This window comes from Lonchura striata, chromosome 1 (assembly GCF_046129695.1).
Source record: "Lonchura striata isolate bLonStr1 chromosome 1, bLonStr1.mat, whole genome shotgun sequence".
Lineage (NCBI taxonomy): Eukaryota > Metazoa > Chordata > Aves > Passeriformes > Estrildidae > Lonchura > Lonchura striata.
Genome location: NC_134603.1, coordinates 74,655,804 through 74,678,832, shown reverse-complemented (window position 1 = coordinate 74,678,832; position 23,029 = coordinate 74,655,804). Strand labels below are relative to the sequence as shown.

The following is a 23,029-nucleotide window of genomic DNA, read 5'->3' as shown; positions in this document are numbered from 1 at the left end:
GCTTACATGAATGAAACAGGTGAGTAAAATAGGGCTTTTAAAGATTAATGAGCTGACCAAGAGGAGGATGTTGTAGATTAGGAAACCAGGAGGAATGTTGTTCCTTTCATGTTCCTTTCAGAAGTAATAGCAGAAGGAGGAGAAATTCACTGTAAGGTAGAAGGGGTTGTTCTTTCTGCTGAAGAACCAACAGAGCCAAGAGGAGGTAACATTTCAGAAAATGCTGCAAGAAGTGAGAGACACAGCAAGGCTGGAATCTAGCAGCTCAAAGAAGTTGCTCAGAGAAGCATGGATTAGTCGTGTGAGTTGAGGCCTCAAAAGTGGCAAGAAGAAACTTAGAAGGACAGAGAAGAATGACTCAAGTCCAGTGCAGTTAATGTAGGGCTTAACTGCAACTAAGCAAGGAAATAAGGATCTCCTTGAAAAATAACGTAGGTAGGAAAATACTTTCCTTTCTCATTCTGTCATTTCCAATCACTTTGAGTTTGCCATATTAGAGAAGTTTAAAACTGATTTTTAGCAATGATATCAAATGGTAAGATTTTTTCTAAACAGCTTTGTCTCCCAGTCCCGAAATTTTGCAGTCCCATCAAAAAACCCCAAACTATAATGGTGTGCAAAAACAATAAATCACTGTGAAAAGCTGAAGAGAGTTAACTGTCATCTGCCTGTTCCAGTATAAGACATCTTGGAAAACAGTTGAAGTGGCTAGACCAAAACAAACAATACTGGGTGGGGGTTTGCTGGTTTTTTGTTCCCAAACGGTGTGCAGTTAAGCTGCAGATGCCCTTGCCACAAGATGTTTTAGGTGTTACCATAGGATGTAAATCCACTCATAGCTAAAATATAGGCATCACTGCTGGCTCAACTCTCCACAAGCTGGAGTCTGAAAGACTATCTGTGGAAGGCAGCAGTGTATTTTCTCCTTGGCTGTTCCTATTGGACACAATAAAAGATGCCAAAGCCCTTTGGCCTGATTCAGTACAGTACTTCTGTTTACCTACTGCTTCCACCCAAGTGTTCTTGGAGAGGTCAGTCCATCTCATGCTGCTGCAATATAGACTGGAACCTGTTCTGCCAGAAACCTCCAGATGGGCCAATACAAACTCCAATTCCCTTGTATGCAGAAGAATTTAGAATGATCAAAAAAATTAGATGATGTTTCTAGATAGTCTTTGTGATATCAAGCAAAATACTTCAGTGTGATTACAGTTCCACGAATTATGCACTCATGCTGTTCTCAAGTTTGATTTTCAAAAGTGATGAGCAGTGATACCACTAGAATACCACATTGAAGTGTTCTATAAATGCTCTAATTCCAACTTAACACGTCCTTGACATTTTAGATAGGTACTCATTTAGTATACAGTTTTGAACCTAATCTTTCCAGGTCTTCCCTATGAATAAGTAAATAAGGTGATATTATCCTCCTTGCCTCAGTGAGATCAAGAGAAGAGTTGTAAGGAATTGTAAAAGTAAACAGTTTTTCTGCTCTGTGTACAGAGTGTGACCAAGAAATGAACAGTCCAAATCTGCACTTGAAGAGTTTGGAGTACATCAAGTTCCAAGGCTGAAATACAGGGATAGACTTGGTACTCAAAGCTTTTCAGCTTCTGAGTGTGATCATCAAATACATTAAAATAGAATATTTTGTAAAAAGGCATTTAACATGGTAAATTTATGTGATTGTGTAAGAGTATATTGCAGTGCATGGAAACTAAAGCAGCCCAAGTTGAATAAGAGGTTAGATTTTGTTTGCTTTAATTTTTGATGCTGTATTTAAATTTTAAATTGTATTCCAATGTGTTTGCAGATTTTGGTTATTTCTTTTGCTTCATTTCCTAATTAGAAGACATCACAAGTTCAGTCTGAAGATGAAACTTCATTAATTAAGATTTCTGAATTTAGCAGCTCAATTGTTTCAGGGTAAGGTTGAAGAAATTCAACTTTTAATTATTTCATCTATAACTATCAGAAGTAGGAAAAGAAAAACGAAAAGGAAAGAAAAAATATTACATTGCAATATGGAGGTATCAGTGTTCATGTAAAGTCTCAGTTGTAGACTTTATTAATGCTTCTTTATATATTGCATTGCATAATTTAGTCAGAGGACTTTACTCCTTTTTTTTTTTTTTAGGTCTTACTAGTCCTTTTGAAGAAATTTGTATGAAAAAAAGAAGAAAGGGTAGAATCCTTCATCGTTCTAAAAGTTAAACAGCTTTCCAGAAATTATGTATTACTCACAATGCACCATATATAGCTTAGTAAATCATAGATACATGGCATATCTTTTTTCCAGCTTTGCCTTTTTTTTTTTTTTTTTAATTTATTTTTAACATGTGACATCTCCAAGACAATTCTTACTGTCCCATGCAGGACAGGCAGGTGTAAATCTTGCTGGGTTTCTTCCTAGAAAAAGAGATTTCTTATGTGAAGTTCTTTGGATGTAATGTGGATTTGAAAATATATTAAGAACAACAGGTTACCCTGTTCAGTGGAGGAAGGGAGCTGTGTGAAGGAGCAGTGCTGAGCCATGTGCTGAACAACAGACATAGGGATCCTTGGAGCCTTGGACTGTGTGACAAAGCTTCAGCAGCACAGATAAGGTTGCAGGGGTGTTGAAAATTAATAGAGACGTAGCTGGTGTAGCTGGAGTGACAGAATCCTTGTCATGCATACAGCACTTGGAGGAAAAGCTGTAGGAGGAAATCCATATTCAATTCACCTTCACAGACTCAATCAAAGTATTTTGGCAGAAAGCTACCTCCTGCCAGCATACTTTAATTTTTAAGGACTCTTTCAGCACAGTGTTCTGGTATTCCTATGTAAGATTAGTTGTGGCAGATGAGCTTGGAATCAGAACTTAAAAGCAATGCAATTAATCATTATTGAAAACTTGTCTTCCTATTCCTTATTTAAAATAATTACTAAGTTTTTGTGGATTTTTTTCATCTGTGAATTTAGTCATTGGAGAATAATTTGGCTTCTTCTGACAGCTTGTGACTGATGCTTTGCAGGGAGGAAAAAAAGGATTTTTTATAGTTTCTAAAATAACTCTGGTCTCATGTTTTCAAGCCTTTCACTTTATTAACGTTTGAGTGATTTAGCTTCTCATCATTTGGGTTGCTTCTTAAACCTGAGAAAAATGGGAGATATTGAGGAAGATTTCCAGTAGAAACAGAAAAATAAAAGTACTAAATGGGTGGTGATTCTCCCTCACATGACCAGAAGGAAAACAAACTGTTTGGCTTTTGACCGTGCTTGCTACTAAACACCCTGTCATAGTGTGTGAGGTGAGTCACGACTTGTTTATTTATAGCCATGGCCAATCAAAGCCAACTGCTCTGAACTTCATTCAAGACCAGCAGCTCTTAGAATGTCTTGTAAACATTTGCTCTCTGAGTAAGGAGCATCTTCCTGGCAGCAAGCAGCACAGGTGCCTGGATGGTGGCTCCTAAAACACAAAACAGACTAAAGATTGTTGCCTGGATTTTCTAGATTGGTAGAGAGAGACTGAGAATTCCCTTTCACATCTGAAATGCCAGACAGTGAGGATCTGGGACAAGATGACAGGTACTGTACTTTGCTTGTGCTGGCCTTCCTGTGCAGAGCAGCAAGGACTGAGACTTCATGTAATTAATCTGTGTGTGCTCCTGAGTGCTCAGCCTGAGATCAGTTTTCTCTACGTTGTAAATGATCTTCTGCTTCTTGAAGGCTTTGCCTCTAATTCTAACCTTCTCAGAAGGGAAGTGTGAGTCTTAATGTCTGATAGAAGGTAAATGGAACAGCTCTGAGATACTTCTTAAAATGAAGGTGAAGGGATGAAAATAGTGTGGTTTCTACCTGGTCACTTTTTCCTTCAAAGCCTCAATATGTCAGGCACAGAAGTAATTTTGTTGGAGCTGTGCTACGTACAGAACATTAACTCATTTCTGTGAGATAGGGACTGGGTCCATCTGAGGACTGACAAAACATTAACTCATTTCTGTGAGAAATGACAAGCAAAACTTTGAGGTATGCCTGTCTTTCTGAAGTTCTGCTTTTCTTTTAATTAGCTGATAAAACAGGACCAAAAAAAAAAGTTATTAGATCCAAAACTTGGCAACAATTTTCAAAATACTGTTTTTCTCAAATATGATCCAACACATTCCCATTAAATAAATGCCCTAATTAAATTTAACCAAATAGTTTTTAAAATAGATATTTGAAATGTAGGTGTTACTGATGTTTGGCTATGACACAGTTTATAATCTAGATTTCTTAAAGTCCACATGGTTTTTCCAAAGGCTTGATGCTAATCAAAATGTTGACTCTAAAATGGTGTTTATGAAATATTTTATGTTGTAGAAAGAGTATTTGTCATGTATGTAGAAAGAGATGCTTTTTAGAAGTTAGTGAACAAAATGCCAAAATACAGAGTCAAATCTAAGAAATTCTGCAACTACAGGGATCAGAATCAGGCATTTCATTATGACTTTGGGTTTGATTTTTTCTAGTTAAATTTAAATCTAAACTTTAAATTTATGTGGTTGTTTTTCCAGTATATTTGTCAGTGTGTTGGGAGATGAAACACTGGAGATAGTTCTGGTTGTCTGTTTTAGAGCAGCACATTCAAGCACGGCCCCCTAACTGGATGAGCGTGGGTGAATGGATCCCCAGGAGCAATTGGGTCTCTGCTGGGGTGGAGTCACCTACACATTCCCGTTTGCAGGGATATTGACATAGCTTACAATTAATTGTAGTTGCAGGTAGCATTTTTTCTTCTCTTAAGGAAATGTTGACTCATTACTGATAATCACCAAAGGACTAATTGCTCTTCTTCAAGAAATGTTTGGTGAGGGCTCACTTTATTCAATTGTTTATTTTTTCAGTAAAGAAATCTGGAAATATGTGTGATTTCTTAAAAAAAGTTTTCAGCTTTGTAATGATATCTAATTTATTTTGTTTGTAATTCTTTCTCTATAAAGGCTTGCAACAAAATTTGGCAACTAAACAGAAGGCCTAAGACTTTAAAACCTCTTTTTCTATCAAAGTTGAGAGTTTTTGTTTTGGAAGAAAAAAAGATAGCTTTTCTAAAGCAGTAACCTGGAAAATCATAACTGAGCCTGCTCTGCCTATTTACCATTTTTGAAGCTACTATTAAATTAACTGACCCTGATGTTCATCCCTCATCCTTCTGTGTCTTCCAATTTATTTTTCTGAAATTAATTTGCCTTTTTGTCTTGGTCATAACAAATAGGATATAACTGGAGAACATGGCTAAAGAAGTGCTAATGAGGCTTGATGGAGGTCAGAATATTTTGGTCCAAGTTAAACGAGGGAATAGAAGGAGGAGCTATGGGAGCTGTACAGGAGCAATTAATCTTACCATTTAAAAGGAAGAGATTGTAAATGTACAAATAATGGTGCAATTTTACAGGCACACTGAATCAAAGCTTCAGTTTGTATGCATTTAATAAGGGAGAGCAATAGCATTTTTGTGGAAGGTCCAGAATGGGCTTTGATCCCTGATTGGTTTCAGTGCAGTGCCCTCCTTGTAGGCCCTTCTCAGATGCAATTACTTCTTATATCCTCTCTCCAAGTTCATGTTCTACATCAGAAAATATGTACTATTGTGTAACAAGTGTACTTCATTGAACATTGTTACATCATAGTTAAATATGTGGCATTGGTCAATACTCTCTTAGTCATACTGCAAAATAAAATGAAAAATAAACAAAGGAACAGATGCACAAATGCTTCTTAGTAAGGCTAGCCAAAAAGTGAAAGTTTTGAAGACATGGGTGGTCACAGATGAAGAACAGTGAGGAAACACATGGTCACGGGTAGAGGATTGAAAACAATTTAGCATAAGGAGATATCTTCCCTCAGTATTTCTTTATCATTGGGTCCATTGCAATTTTGGTGTAAGACAGTATGATTTTGTTTTTTCTTGAAAAATGACATTTTGTGAGGAATCTAATGATAGTCAAGAATGTATAAAAGACACTGTGGATATTGGTCCTGAAATGGTGTAAACATTTGGCTTTAGGAACTCTCAGTAATGCATCAGAGTAGTAAGGGACAATGTCCGTTTACAAAATACCTTAAAACCCATGGAAAAGGGTCAAAATGAAGTTGTGCACAGTTCATCTTGTTAGGTAACACAGAAAATAATTAAAAATATTCTTTGCCACTTGAAAATACAGGGTGGGTGTTTTTTTTGTTTTTTGTTTTTTGTTTTTTTTTTTTGTGCAGCTGTTCTACACTTCAGGGAATACTAAGGTCATCTTTCCTAGCTGTTTGACTTTGAAAGGCCTTGAGCTAGGAATATCCCAGCTGAAGAATGTGGAAGCTGTGAAGTAGCAAAATAATTGATTTTGTGAAAAAGCACTACAAGAGTTTTCTTTGCAAAAGAAAAATAATTCCAAAATAATTGCTTCCAACAGCTGGGCAGATCTGCTTAAAGTTCTGCAAATGGAACTTTATGGTCTTGTTGCTTAGCAAGGAGTTTCCTTACTTTTCTGAACAAAAATCTCTCTTGTGTTTGTAATCGTTACAAATGGGAACCTGACCTGAAAGATCCCAGCCTTTGGACCATCTTGGTAAAAGGGCAATAGCACACAGTAAACAGCATTATAGTCTTTGCTAAACAGAAAGCAAGTCAATAATAGTATTTACATGGCACTGAAACACTCTGTTCTCATGCAAAGAGAACATTAAAAATCTTAATGATTTAAGTGATGAATTTGGACTAATGACACTTGACTGTCAGATGATGCTTTGAGTGCATCTAGTAGCTGTTGTTCAGTCAAGGGAGTTGGGCAGGAGGAGTACAGGTCAGAGGAAGGGTTTCCTGTGGGAGCTGGCCTGCCAGTCTGCTCACCAGAGTCTGCCCAGAGGAGCTCAGCTTGGAAATGCCCCCATTTAGCTGGAGTATATTTTGTTTGTCTTAGCAGGACATTCAGCAAAAAGTGACAACACTTAATCCTGTCTGCTGTATTGAGGAATTTGTATACTGGAATCACCTTCAAAAAAAGCTGGAATTAACCAGTTTGTGTTCAGTCAGCTGAAGAAATACAATGCAGCTCCCTATTAAGACATCATAAGTTGACTGATGTATTATACCTGAATAGAAGAGATGAACACATGCCCTCCAAAATAAAATCTTAGTAATGGGTCATTTTTTTCATTTAAGCAATCTGTTGGACAAGATGAATTCCCCTGTCTCTTTGAAAAACACTTCAGTGTATTTTTAAAAGTTTGCTTTCATTTTCTGAAAACTTTATTCTCTACTAGTAATATAAGCAAAAACTACCTTAATTTGTTGAATTAAGATTGTTTAGCAGGACACCAGTGGTAAAATGCTTCTGTGTCAGTTGAAGAGCAGAAAATATAATTATGGCTTTGGTTTAACACTCTGTGCAAGGAGTATATAGAGTAAGGGATGTCACATGGCCCTACCAATCTGCTATGCAGTCAAATGTGAAAGGCATATTGAGCCTCATCAAATGCTGATGATTTAAACATATTTCTTTTACAGTAATATTACAAAAAGTTCATCTTAGTCAGGAAATAAATGGGGGAAAGCTGTGAAATAAGATATTTTTTCAGCTTTTTATTCCACACCTTCCCTTGGAAATAAACCAAAATAGGAACAGCAAATTGGACTGATACACTGTTAATAAAAAGCACAAAATTGAAGTGTCAGATGCAGATAGACAAGGCTAGGAAGAAAACACTTTTAAGAGTTTGAGAAGCAAGATACACAGCATAACACAATTCATTTAGTTCTTACAAACAATGTATTTGAAGTACTGGAGGTATGATAATTAGAGGAGATTTTTAGATTGAGAAATGTTAGCTACTCTTTAAGGCTAATAACTATATTCTCCAGCTTCAATTTAAAAACGAGATCTGTGTCTATATCTTAGAGATTCCAAGGGTGCCAAATCCTCAACATTGAAGGGATGGTTGAGTGTGATCTGTTAAAGGATGTTAGCCACAGTACCACATGTTAGCCTAAATCCGTGCAGCACCTGTGGATTAGCAATGGGAAATAGGGTGCATATGGATATCTACAAGCTGAAGAGATTTCTGTTAGAAAAGCTTTGCAATATTTGGAGCAAAAAGGTGGTATATGAAAATTCTCCCTGAAGTCTAAGAATGGAGTATATTTGTAGATGCATCATGTTTTTGCTTTTTCTTTTGTGGAAGTCTTTGATGCAAGGACAATTTTACATGGTAACCCAATGATTCATTTACATTGCAGGTCTTGTTAACTTGGTCATAGCCACATGACACAAATATAATTATTTTAGTATACTTAATGATTGCATAGGATCCAAAAGTGGCACAGGATAGAGCCCAGTTCTACATAGTCACATTTAAAATTAGCCACATAGGTCATTAGGATGCTGTGCTGTGAGTTCAGTAGTGCTGGTCATTCTGTCTTTTCACATAGTCCTCATAACATCCACAAATATGTTACATTGTGTGTCTGTAAGGCTAATCAATAGTGCATTGTGTTCCACCACAGTTCGATAGTAGCTTTTAGAGGTTTTCCCATTGGTACTTTAATATACTTAAATGTGAAATTTCCTTTTAACACAATTTTATATATTGGAAAGAGAAAGGGGTGTTTATTTTCATTTTTAGTATATGTCCTCAAATTTCTATGTAAAATAAAAAATTTACACAAACCTTTTTAGTCTAGATACTATTTTAAATCCTTTATCTCTGTACCTTAATAATTTAGAAGAAAAATTTTAAAACCTACTTTTTTATAGATCTTCAGGTATAAAATGTTTGCTTCAGAGAAACACTGTATCATTATAATCATTCCCTTCTGCACTGTGATGACTTCTTTCTTACAACAGGAACCTGTGAAAACTCTGAAAGGGTAGACTTGCTTGATTGGGGTTTGCTAACAATTTACACCCTGGATATCATTAAGTTTCATTATGAACTCCTGGTTGCCTATTTGACCTATGATATCCAGATCCCTTACATTTGCACCATTCAATAGGTTCTATATACTACCTTTTTAGAAACTACCAAATAGCCACATTACCTATATTTTAATTTACATTTCTTTGAGAATGTAACTTTGGGTTCTTCCACCTTGACTACTACATTCGAGGTTACCCTGAAAATTATAGAGTACACAGGCTTCAAATGTGTGTGGTTACAGTTGGGAAATCAGGAGGGTTTAGAAGCTCTATAATTACAAACTCTATGTTTATGTGGGTACAGGCCTTCTGATCCACCCCATCATGGTGTTCTCCTGTTACTGCTGCATTTCTGAGTAGTGTATCTGCATGAAGATACATAGAAAACAATCCGGCACAGCACGAAGAGATCTTTAAACCAGTAACATGAGATCTGCTGACCTTTCTGAGAGAAATGTGATGGAGCTTTGCTTGAAAAGATGTCTATCTATGAAGTGGGAGCATGACACCATCAGTCATTTTTAGCAAAAGTAATGCTTCTGCCTCTTCTGGCCAGGGTTTGTGACTGTGATCAGTGGAAGCATCTGGGTGGTAGAGTGTTTCAGGTTTTTTTTACAATTACTAGGCAACAGTTTATATATTTGCTCAGTTATAGAAATGATGCAATAGGCAGAAAGATCTGAGTAATTTATTTTTTCTGAACGCACTCAACCTTATTGATGGTAGTTTTAGAATGGAAGTGTAGCACTGTATATCAAACTAAGGATAAGTGATGGGAACATAAAATGTTATTCTTTCTAAATGACCCACAAAAGCCTTTGAAAGTGTTCAGAGTTGGCTCTTATCCCCAATGAAGCACTTGGACACCAGTCCCTAAAGCTGTTTTGGCAGGAAGTATAGGGGTCACATTTAAGTAATGTACTAATATTATGCTGAAATAGATTTATATTCTGAAATAGATTTATATTCTTGGTTGACTTATGTCATAGTCAGGTACTCCACATTCGTCATTTACATCGCTTCACATGTCTTCTTTTTCCCTTTTTAACTTTAAATGTGACTACTGGAAAATTAATTTCCCTGGAGTATGCATCATTGTGCGCATGTTTCCTTTTGATCTATTGCAGGCTTAATAGTTACCTCTTTTTTCTTCTGGTTGATATATTCCACTATTCCAAAATCTAGTTTCATCAGAACAGCCTTTATTTTGCTGCACAGGGGAGTAGCCTATCCATAAGAATTGCAGTTCTCATAAACCAAAACCCTTGTGTAATATTTTCCTGAAGCCACTATCAGAGGTGATGGAAATTGAAATCTCTCCTGTGGGTGGGATGCAGACAGAAAGTTCTGTGTAAGGTTTCTCATCCCTCCAGCTGGGTTCCTGCAGTGAGCTCTCTGAGTTACGTTATGGTTTGATTTGCATCCTCTCTCGTGGGCAAATATCTGCATTCAGTGCCTTGTATGGCTGGGAAGTTGCAGAAGTCACCTAGTCCAAGACACAGGGCTCTGCGCATTTCAGGCACACGGTTTTAAATAGTTCGTTGTTTGTTTTTCTCAAAGGGGAGGAAAAGCCCCTCACCCTGACTGTTTTGTAATGTAAGAGGAAATCTCGCCACTGCAACACCATCAATACTATAATACCTCAGGAACAGGGCACCAGTTTTGGGGTTCGGACTTTAATGAACCTTTCCCTGTGGCTGGAGCCGCTGTTTCAGGCAGGTGGCGGTGCCCGGACAGTGTCCCCGCCGTGTCCCCCCGCCCCTCCCGTCCCTGGCTGGTCCCTGCGGTTGTGCCACCGCGGTTGTGGCGAACGAGGACAGCCGGGAGGCAGGGAAGGGTCTTCGCGGATCATTTTTGACCGAATCGTGCCCTTTTACAATAGCGAGGCTGCAGAGACCGCGTGTAGCTGATGGGAGTTTGATCTGGCCGTCTGTGTGTCCCCTGATGGCTGTGCATCGACCCCTATACAGTTATTTTTTCATAATGTAGATTTTTATTTATCTTGTAATTCAATCTACTTATGACAAAAAGTTTACTATTAATGCATTAGACACGTAATGAGTTATATACTCAGTGAAATGACCCGAGTTGCTCATGGCTGGCTTGCATTCACTGCGAACAAATATGGGTGTACTCGGCAGTGTATTATGTGAAAAGTTACTCAGTAAAGTTGGTGTCGAATTGTGTTCAGATTCTCAGTGTTTGCACAGTGGTTCATCCATTCTTTGTGCGAGTTTGACTTGACAGTTGTTATAAATTGTGACACGACAATTTGAAGTGTCTTAATTCAATAAAGCAATTTTATTTAAAATAGCAAGCGAGTAAGGCAGGCAAAGCACAGCGCTGGGCAGCCGGGAGTCTCCTGCTCCACCAACGGCGCGCAAAAATGTTCTGTCCCAACCTTCCTTTTATCCCCCCCCCTTCTCCTTGCAGACGTGACTCTCCAGATGTAGTCTGAGTCTGGTCGTTGTGATAGCTTCTAAGTCTCTTCTTTTGAGATACAGCAAGCAGACCAGATACACACACCCAGGACTTTAATCTCAACCTCCTTATCACCTTGTAAGCAAATAAGCATTTCAAAGACACACCAGTACATTCTTATGCAAACCAAGGTAAGCAAGCATACCACAGTCTTGCTTCAGTGAACAAATGATCTTCCACTTATCTCAATTCCCCCCTTTTTCTTGTTCATCTTTATTTTGTTCACTGAATCTTTGTAACTCTTGGTGACTTAGTATTAGGGTCTCATCTACATCGTGTATGGGTTCATATTTTGCCCTAATGAGCATTAAATGTGCTGCCTCTAAGCGTCCCTTCACTATTTCTATTGCCTTATTGAAGATGCATGGCCCGAAGGTCAGTCCCAATATTATCAGTATCAGAGGTCCTGCAAGGGTGGATAACAAGGTAGTTAACCAAGGAGATTGATTGAACCATGATTCATACCAACTTTGCTGTGCCTCTCTTTCCCTCTTTCTTTGCTCTAATCTTCTCCTTAATTCTGCCATGGTGTCTGTAACAACTCCAGTATGATCAGCGTATGCACAGCATTCCTCCTTCAGGGCTACACACAGTCCCCCTTGTTGTAATAATAGCAAGTCTAAACCCCTTCTGTTCTGCAACACCACCTCAGATAGGGACCTTAATGATTTTACCAATCCATCGATGGCCTGCTCAATTTTACTCAGATCTTCATCTACTGAAATTCTTAATGCTTTAAATTCCTTTTGTTGATTTACTAGGGATGCCACCCCAGTTCCAGCTCCTATTCCCCCGATGGTAAGGAGAGTTGCAATAGTTAAGGCAGTGAGGGGTTCCCTTTTCATTAGATGGTGTTCTGGCACAGTTTGTTGTTCATATATGTAGTCACTTGTATGGTAGGTAATTCTGGGCATAATCGTTACCTGGATGCAGTAGTCTTGGCTTGGATTAAACAGTTTCAGTGAGATGCACGGTGTGACACCCAGAGTGTTACATACCCACTTAGTGTTAGCTGCTGGCAATAGCCAGTCAGCCGGTTTCTTTCCACCTGTTTCTATTACTCCACAAAGGTTGTGTTCTCTTTGTGTTGGGATTTTTCCTATGCATCTCCCTTTCCCTGTTACCTGAGCCAAGGTAAGCCCCGGTGTTGTCTCTTTACCCTTTTTCCACAAACACTGATTCGGATTAGTTCTATTCACTCTTCTGGGCTTTGCAGTGACCCCTATGGCTTCATAAAATGGGGGTCTTAAATTATAGCACAGCCAACAGTCTTCCGTCAGTCTTGGGTTGGTTCTATTTAGGACACCATAACTCGCTTTCATAACCTTCCAGAGTATATTACCCTCCTGGGTTTTTTCCTGTTCGTCTCCTGAAGTGTTTTCATTCTGAATTTTATTCTGGGTCTGATCCCTTTCTTTTGTTTGGTTGGCTAAAACAACCTCCTTTTCTAATAACACTGGGTTTGGCCCTACAGGTTCAGGATCAGGGGGCACAATTTCTTTCTTTATAAATATTAAGCTACCAAAATTGCCAAAATCAGCCGAATATAAACGAACGCCCCAAGTTTTTCCAATTAACCATATACTATCCTCTGGCCTTAATGCAGTAATTTTGTATATTCCTGCAAATATTTTCTGGGGGTTTATGACCTGTCCAGTAGCCGGGAGGGATACAACCATCTGGGTTCCAGACCACCTTAATGTATGAATCAGGAGTGGGGGGGTCCCATGTACCAGCTATTGTTTCACAACCCCAATATGCACAGTAATATTGTCCAGGACTATTGCAATACCCTTTACCAGGATTCGAAGCAGGACACATATAAAACGATGAAACCCAATGGGAACCCCAACGAGTACCTAAGGATGCCACAGGTAACTGGAAAATGGGAGCTCCAGCTGTAGTATTGCTCCTTATAACTCGTGAATCCTCCCATCTTCCTAAAGTCCACTTGAAAGGTTCATGAGTTGTTATTTCCGCAGTATTACAAGATATACAAAGGAAAATCACAAGCAGTAAGCAAATGGCATGTGGGGTCTGGTTTCTCACACTGCAACAATTATACCCTTGTGACTTCTTTCCCTCTATTAGCTGGTTATCACCAAAATACCCTTGAGCCCAAACACTATTTTTGCCTTTGTTACTCCCAGTCTCGGGGTAGTTCTGCAAAATATTGCTTGCGTATTCCATCCTGAGGGCTCCTTCCTCCACAGCTGTTTACTCCTCTGCCTCGCCTGTCGACTCGGGTGCTTCGAGCCACAGGGTGTACCATCTTCTCGGCAGCAAGAGTATTCTTCAGGAGGGGATTTATGCCCTCTAGTGCCTTGCCGCATGCAATAAGAACGCCAATTCTGATCTTTTACCTCCGGTGCGGTACAACTGACCCCTTTTAGGTCTTTCCTACAAAAGCCTTCTATGATCTCTGCCACAAATGGGCTCGGCTCGTTTGTATGGTAGCAGTAATAGTCTGGGTGAATGCCCTTTGAGAAAATTTCCCACCACTCTTTAGATTCCAATTGGATTTCCCCTCTAGTCACTTTACAGGTCAGTAACCAAGCTGTAATCTCTCTTTGTACGTTCTAACAGGAATTGCAAGTTCCTCGTGGAGGATACCCTCTGTTGCAATGTGACCACCACCGTTCTCCACACACCTTACAGATATAGCATACAAAAGGATAGCAATTACAATTTTGATTTTTACACTTTACTCTAACACTTGAATTACTAATTAGTCTACTATCTAAGTAATATAAGTCTGATGTGTATTCAATCTGATAAGAGTCCATTAGTTTCTCTGTAACTTCAATTTCAGGTTCCCGGGAGGACTAGTTACTTGCCACACAGTGTTGTTAACTGGTCCTTTTACTCGACTGGCATGTGTCCATCCTCTTTCTGCAGTCCGAATTGCAGTTTCTGTAGTGAGTAACACAAGATAAGGACCTTCCCATTGTGGGGTTAGTGTAGATTCTTTCCAGGATTTTATTAACACATAGTTTCCTGGGTGTATTTTATGTATTTTTAAATCTAAAGGGGGTCTTTGCGTAATGATTCCTTTTTCCCAAAGTTCATTGCAGCGTTTCATTAAGGCAATAATATATGAGGTTATTTTATAGTCCTTCAACCGGGGGTGGTCTCGGGGTTCCTCCAAATCATATGGCATCCCGTATAGCATTTCAAAAGAGGAAATCCCAACATCTGCTCTGGGTCTTGTTCTTATGTACAATAGGGCTAAAGGGAGACACTTGACCCATGTCAATTTTGTTTCTATTATTAATTTGGTTAATTGCTTTTTTAGTTCCCCATTCATTCTTTCCACTCTTCCCGAACTTTGGGGATGACATGGGGTATGGTATTCCCACTTAATTCCCAGAGCATGTGAGATATCCTCAGTTATTTTGGACACAAAGTGGGGTCCCCTATCAGAATCTATTGTTTCTACTATCCCATATCTAGGGATTATTTCTTCTAATAATATTCTGACCACTGTCTGAGCAGTAGTCCGAGTAGTGGGGTAAGCTTCTACAAAATGGGTGAGATGATCTACTATTACTAACAAATATTTATATCTACCCACTTTAGGCAATTCAGTGAAGTCTATTAATATTTATATCTACCCACTTTAGGCAATTCAGTGAAGTCTATTTGTATTTTGGCAAAAGGCCTGTGAGCTAATTCCCTTCCTCCCATGGGCCTTTCCCTAAGATGTTTTCTGTTTACTTTTTGACAGATCAGACAATCTCCCACTACTCTTTTAGCCAAATCATAGATTCCAATACTCATATATTTAGTGGCAAATTGATCTACTAATGCCTGAGTTCCCCAATGAGTCTGGTCATGCAATCTTTGCAAAATTTCTGAGGCCTTGCTTTTAGGTAAAACAGTTCTCCCATCTGGGAGCTTCCATTGCCCTTCAGACCCCTCCTCAATTCCCATCTTTTGTAATTTTTCCTTTTCTTGAGTGGTAAAACTATATATTTGCCATTTTTCTTTGGGGGAGTCCACAGATACAGTGTCGCTCTGCCCCATGTCCCCCCGAGTTCGTAGGGCTGCTTTCTTGGCTTCTTGGTCAGCTAAATTATTTCCCCTGTTTCTAAAGTCCAATCCTCTCTGGTGTCCCCTTAAGTGGACCACAGCAATTTGAGCCAGGCAATTTGAGCCGGGCCCCTTAAGGCATTTAAAACTTGGACAATTAGCTCTTGATGAATTAGATCTTTTCCCTGTGAGTTTATAAGTCCCCTCTCTTCCCAAATTTTTCCAAATGTGTGCACTACCCCATATGCATATTTAGAGTCTGTGTATATTGTTCCAATTTTTCCTTTTAATAACCTTAAAGCCCTGAGTACTGCATATAATTCACAAGCTTGTGCAGACCAGGAGTTACTTAGTGGTCCGGATTCAATTACCTTTAAATCTTTTTCTGACTTTTTTACAGGCAGGATGGGAGTATTGAAGGGAGACATACAGGTCTCTAAAAGCCCTTTTTCCAATAACCTATCTATTTCAGGTTTTAGTCTTAATTTTCCCTCCCTAGGGATAGGGTATTGTTTTATTCTTACGGGTTTGCCAGGATCACTTATTTCCACTGAGAAAGGCTTAATCTGCAATTTCCCCACCGTTTCTGGGGTATACCACACCTCAGGATTCATTTTCTTTTCATCCTCCACCCTTAAAGGGCAGAGCTTTATCTGTAATTCTTTATTTACAACTTCTAAATTAATACCCAATTCTATTATCAGATCTCTCCCTAATAAATTGTAATCTGCTTCAGGTACCAGTAGTAAAGAACTGTTAGAGGGAATGCCGCGGGAGACAAGACTCATGATATCATGATCATCAAGTCTCAGTTTATTGTGACAGATTACACAGTTTATATATGTTCGTTAATTAGCTCATACATATTTCAAAAGCCAAGCTCATGATTGGTTGCTATGTGACTTGTACTATTATCTTAAAAGTATCTTTATGATCGATACATGCCTGTCCAGCTGGCCTTGCAGTTAGAACAGCTTAGTACTCCTTTGTTCTTCTCTATCTACTTCTACATACCAAGCAGTTTCAATATCCTGCTTTCTGCACACCATCTACTCTTCAGGGCCATGCGAACTTTGCAGCAGTCACATAGCCCTCCCTATTTGGATTAATTTTACAGTATCATGTCCCTTGTCGTTCAACCATTCCTCTGTCAGGCTCTCTTCATCTCCCCCGTTTTCCTTTTGTACAAGAAGGTGTGCATTCAGCATTTTCTGCAAAAGCTGCTGCATCAAGCCTTGCAAGCAAGTAAACACACAGGGCAAAACAAGCAAAAGTATCACAATTATGCTTAGAACTATTATACCGTATTTGATAATGTCTCTTAACTATGGTCCGATCCCCAATCCTTTTAGCTATCTTTTTAAACCTAATCTATCCTCTACCTTTAACTGTTGAGTTAGCTCGGTCAATTTTCGTATTTGCTTATGGATAGATGTAGCGTGATCAGATAAGTTCATACAGCACATTCCTTCAAATTCTTCACAACTATGACCTTGGGCTAGAAGAAGTAAATTAGTGGCAGCTGCTCTGTTTTGCAGAACTGCATGACAGATACTACCTATATTTGTGGCAAGCTCACTTAACATTTTAGATGAAATATTATTTTTCTGTCCAGGAGGCTAGGATTTTTAATTGTGTGAGAGCTTGCACTGAAGCAACTCGTGGGGTGAAAAATGAGGTTAGTATTACAGAAGTGCACCCCACTTCATATTTCTCATGTTTTTGATTGTTCTGTTTAACATGAAAGGAACAAACTTAATTCTAAATACAAACTATATTTATGATAAACTTAATGTTATGCTTTTGATTATCTAATTGATTGTCCCTCTTTTTCTTTTGCCATTGAAAAGCAATGGTAAAATGAACAGAAAAATCACAGGCATTACTAAAACTCATTAAAACTTAGTAAAAAAAGTCTATAACATAATTAAAAACACACTTATGAAAAAACCCAAAGTCTACAATCTTCTGTGGGTGAAACACAAATCTTTGCACAATCCACTTTTGCTGTGCATCCTCTGATTTACTTGTGGAGAGATTAGTGTTCTCTTGAAATTGATAAGTTTAACATTCTTCAATGAAATCTATCCAGATTCTGCACCTGCTAAAACACAAACAAACTCAACACTCCCCACAGGGACTGGAGGGTCCTCTCTCAATTCTGTTTCTTAAAATTTGCATGAAGAAATGGAAATATCAACATCTTTATAATAAACATGAAAAAACATCAAGAACAAAACAATGCATATAGTAAAGAAACTAACAACAAATAAAAATCAATCAGATAATACACAATTAATATTACATATAAAATCACAGTTACCAAGTGCTACACTATCAAATTGTCATCCCAGAGTCTGCAGCAGCTGATAAACCTTAAAACAACAGAGATTTGGATAAAACATGTCCGGATCATGTCTCTCCAAAACTCCCTTTGAGGCTCAGCTGCCCTACATGGTCAAATTGTCAAGCCAAAAGGACTTGAATACTTTTTGATGCAGAAAACACCTGGGTCAATCACACCATCCACGTAGAGCCAGAGCTTGGCCAGAGCTCAAACTCTAATTGGAGGATATGTTTTAACACATTATAAAACAAAAGTCCTAGAAATAACAGTTATAAGTAAAAAACCTTATTATTAAAAATTTTATCAAACTATCAAATAATTGAACCTGTCTAAAATCTCTTTCAAGACAAAAATTCTCTAAATACAACAAACCCTTTCTTCAGAAATCTGAAAATTTGAAGTCTGAAATCTTGAACTAAAATTTGGACAATGAATTTTTAAAGGAAGATGAATTGCAGCTGCATAAAAGATTGGATAAAGAAAACACATGAGTAGTTAAAAAATCAAAAACACAGGATCCTGAAAAAATATCTTGTAATCAATCACCTAAAGAGACAATAAAACATATGAAAACTGACTGTAAATACTATAACAACACCTTAATACCTTAATACCTTAATAATAATTCTTATCACAAAAATCAGACAACTCACATTTTATGATCAATCTATTAACAAGAAATGTTTAAAATAGTTTAAGACAATCCTTTTAAAGCACTCATATAACATTAGTAACAATCACTACTTATCATTACTTACAAAAACTTAACAATCACTATTTATCGTATTATCTATAAAACTTAAAAATCACTATTACTTATATTATTATCTATAAAAACCCAAAGACAGAGATTACAAACTCAATACTAAAATTCCATCAGATGACATTTTCTTAACTCTTTGTTTTCAGAGACATTTTTGGTAATTAAATCATTACTAAAATTTCTATCTTTATACAGTGATTTTTATCTATATCATATTTGAAATAACATTGATTCACATAATGTTCATCCTTCTTGGTATCTTGGAAAACACTCGGTACTGCTGTACTTTTTCATTACGTCCTCTGACTCTTGTAAGGAATTGGAAAAGTGCTGTTGAACTTTTTGCTGTAGTGTTGCGATCCCGCCACCGGTGGCGCTGCTGCTCTCGGCGTTGTCGCTGCCATGGCAACCAGGACTGTGCCGCCATCTCCGCCGCCATTGCTGGGCGCTGCGGGGAGATGAGGGGCGGCGCCGCCTCGCTCCCGTCCTTGTTGTGTCACCTTGTGGATGGGAGAAGAGACACCCCCGCCACGGCCGCGCCCCGCCTGCTCCGACTGCAGCACGGCTGAGCCCCAGGAACGCCCCTCTCCCCCCTTGCGCTGTTGCTCGGGAACAAGGAGCCTTCCATCTCTCGGCTGATGTTCGCTCCGCCCCGGGCTCGCCTCTGGCTCGGTGCTGGCCGTCCCCGCTCTGTCTGGCCCCGCGCCTGCTCCGTTCTACCTGATCCCCGTTCACACAAAGTGAATTTGGGATCCCAGTCCCGTTGCATAAAGCAATTTGGATCTCAATTTCCAGCACCTCAATGCTACTAGTGTCTATGGGAGGTACAGGCATTTCAGAAGCAGAGATGGGAATGGGAAAATTTGTGAGAACCGGAGGGTTTGGCTCACTGGAGAGAAGCGAGGGTTTACATTCCTTATTTTTCTCCAGAGCTGTCCGTATCACTTCCACCGCCCTCTTTTCTGCCTGACACATTAACAATTCGTTATCAACCACTCTCCAAAGTTTACTCATTTTCTTGCCCGGTTTATCCTCATCTAACACTAATTCCCACAACTTATCCCTATATCTTCTCCATTCTGAAAGTTTATGAACACTATGGGGGTTAACGAAAAAGCCGTAAGACTCAGCATGATGCAATAGCGAAGGGAGATCCTTATCTAAGTCAATCCCCCTAATCTGCCTTTTTCTAAGAGAAGCACTAAATAAATCATATGCTGCTTGCCTTTCCATGATTACGTCGGTACCGTTGCTGGCTCCTTCAGGCTTCGGCAGCACGTATCAGCTGAGCCCGCTTCTACGGTCACTCAGGGCGCGGAGAAGAGCGTTTCGCCTCTTCTCTTTATTTTCGCCGTCCTTCCAGCCGCAGGACCCGCACTCCAACGCAGCACCTCTCTCGCCTTAGGCTCGGATCAGGTCCCTGCTTTCGGGCGCCAGTTGTTAGAGGGAATGCCGCGGGAGACAAGACTCATGATATCATGATCATCAAGTCTCAGTTTATTGTGACAGATTACACAGTTTATATATGTTCGTTAATTAGCTCATACATATTTCAAAAGCCAAGCTCATGATTGGTTGCTATGTGACTTGTACTATTATCTTAAAAGTATCTTTATGATCGATACATGCCTGTCCAGCTGGCCTTGCAGTTAGAACAGCTTAGTACTCCTTTGTTCTTCTCTATCTACTTCTACATACCAAGCAGTTTCAATATCCTGCTTTCTGCACACCATCTACTCTTCAGGGCCATGCAAACTTTGCAGCAGTCACATAGCCCTCCCTATTTGGATTAATTTTACAGTATCATGTCCCTTGTCGTTCAACCATTCCTCTGTCAGGCTCTCTTCAAAGAACCTATACCAAATTTGGAATCAGTTTCTACCATCACATCCTTGATAACAGATACCTCAAAGGGCTCTCCTTTTGCCCCAATTACATGTACAGTGTCAGATGACTTTTTACATCCAAGCGGCAAGGCTTGCACCATGGATCTTTCAGCCCCAGTATCCACTAAAAATTCCATCTCTTGTTGTTGGGGTCCCACTTTAAGCTTTACCAAGGGCTCCTTATGATGTTTCTTCCCCAACAAATAGAGCCCTTGACACCCCTAATCTTCCTTAAAGGCCTTCTCATCCGCTATCCATTGTCTGCATCCCCTCTTCATATGTCTCTTCTTTCCACAGTAGAAGCAGACAATTTCACGACCTCTTCCTTTTCCTTCCCTAGAAATATAACTCTGCTCCCGATTCTCCCTTTGTTCTACATTCCTTGCACGGGAATTAGGGTTAGGCCCTTCCCGCACAACTGCAGCCATAATCCTCACCTGTCTCTTGAAATTCTCATCCTCCCTTCTCACAAAAACCTTCTGCGCTTCCCTCAAGAGCTCCTCTAATCCTCTAGTCTGCCATCCGTCCAACTTTTCTAGTTTCCTCCTAATATCTACTCATGCATTTGCCACAAACTGCATTTTCAACACCACCTCTCCCTCCTGGGTATCAGGATCTATCCCAGAATACAAGCGGAAGGCTTTCCTTAAGCGCTCTAACCATTCCGTGGGATCCTCATCTTTTTTTTGTTGTAATCCAAAAGCCTTCTTCACATTCTGCCCCTGCAGAACTGATTGTTTTATTCCCTGAATGATGATGTTTCGCAAATCACCCATGTGAGTGCGATGCAAGGGATCCTGGTTATTCCACTGGGGATTTTGTAGGGGCCACTTTATATCTGCTAAGGGTCCTTGGTGGTGTTTATCATCCCATATCCTCATACCCATTTCCCTTATCATCCTCCTTTCCTCTGCCGTGAACAAAATCCTTAGTATTGACTGTAACTCCTCCCATGTGTACACATTGGGCCCCAAAAATTGGTCCAACCGTTCTGCCACTCCTAGAGGATCGTCCAACAAATGTCCCATTTCCTTCTTAAAGTCCCTGACTTGCCCAGAGTCTAAAGGCACAGTTACATAGGCAACCCCTGCTATTTGGGGTGGCTGACCTTCCTGTCCCGCTTGGGGATTCGGGATCATACCAATGCTTTGTTCTCTTAGGGGAAACATCCCCAATTCCTGTTCCTTTTTCCTAGTCTGACTTCTAGTTACCCTACGATTGTTTTCCCTTGTTCCTCCACTCTCTGCCTCATCATCAGAGTCTGAAGGAGCCGTGGGGACCCCGGGGCCAACCGGGTCTACAGGCAGCTGGGGATATATATTTTGACTAGCAGGGGGTGGGAGTGGAGGAATATATGGAGGAGGAACGTAGGGGGGCATATTATCTTCCTCCTTGTGTTTCTTGTTCTTTTCCCTGGCTGATAAGGCAAATAGTTTTGTCCTTGTCTCCCCAACTGTCCACAGGGAAGCATATTCGCTCTCTTCTGAATCAAAGGCTTCCTTTGAGTTAACATATATATTTAGAGCCTGACAAATCCAATCCTCAAAGGACCCGAATACCGGCCAATACAAATAGTCTTCCCTAATTTGTTTCCCCCCCCACCCTTCCATACAATAATGTATCATTTTAACTTTGTCTTTCCCTTTTCTAGATGGGAAAGCATCCCAATTAATTATCATCAAACCCAAGGGGCTATCCCTGGGAATCTGGGGAAGCTTAGCATGGGTCCCCTCTCCCATGGGACCAGAGAGCTTGCTTTTCCTCTGTCCCATCTTCCGGAGTGCACTCAATTTCTCACACACATGCTCCCCTGGTTCGTGGCCCAGCCCCTCGCGGGGAATGGAAAACGTAGTAATACAGAGTCCACACTCACTTGGTCTCTACGAGACCTCTCACACACAGCACTCTGGGAAAACCACCCCAAACCGAGCGGGTAACCGGCCTATACTCACGCGTCCTGCGTCTTCACTCGGTTCTTCGTGCACAAAGTTTACAGGGGTAACCGGTTCTCCTTTGCCCGTTACTCAATTTAGGTTCGTCGGTGGAGAGTGATCAGAAAGCCTGGGGCAGCCGGGCTGCCATAAGGGCGGGGCGCCTCCCGATCGTCCCGTAGCGACTGATCTACTTCTCCATCCGAGTCACGGCACCAAATTGTTATAAATTGTGACACGACAATTTGAAGTGTCTTAATTCAATAAAGCAATTTTATTTAAAATAGCAAGCGAGTAAGGCAGGCAAAGCACAGCGCTGGGCAGCCGGGAGTCTCCTGCTCCACCAACGGCGCGCAAAAATGTTCTGTCCCAACCTTCCTTTTATCCCCCCCCCTTCTCCTTGCAGACGTGACTCTCCAGATGTAGTCTGAGTCTGGTCGTTGTGATAGCTTCTAAGTCTCTTCTTTTGAGATACAGCAAGCAGACCAGATACACACACCCAGGACTTTAATCTCAACCTCCTTATCACCTTGTAAGCAAATAAGCATTTCAAAGACACACCAGTACATTCTTATGCAAACCAAGGTAAGCAAGCATACCACAGTCTTGCTTCAGTGAACAAATGATCTTCCACTTATCTCAACAGTGACTTGCCTGTG

At 39.9% G+C, this 23,029-nt stretch overlaps 1 protein-coding gene across 3 annotated transcripts in view; it reads left to right on the top strand.

Moving 5' to 3' along the window:
* Window positions 1-23,029, top strand: part of RETREG1 (reticulophagy regulator 1) — an 81,677-nt gene that overhangs the window by 44,273 nt on the left and 14,375 nt on the right. The window contains exon 1 of one of the 3 annotated variants that reach the window (XM_031503963.2): window positions 2,717-3,573. The exons of the other annotated variants lie outside the window; for them this stretch is intronic. Within the exon in view, the coding sequence (XP_031359823.1) occupies window positions 3,539-3,573 (35 nt within the window). The 5' untranslated portion in view covers window positions 2,717-3,538. Of the gene's footprint in view, window positions 1-2,716; window positions 3,574-23,029 lie in introns of those variants that run through there. 3 annotated transcript variants of the gene reach the window in all.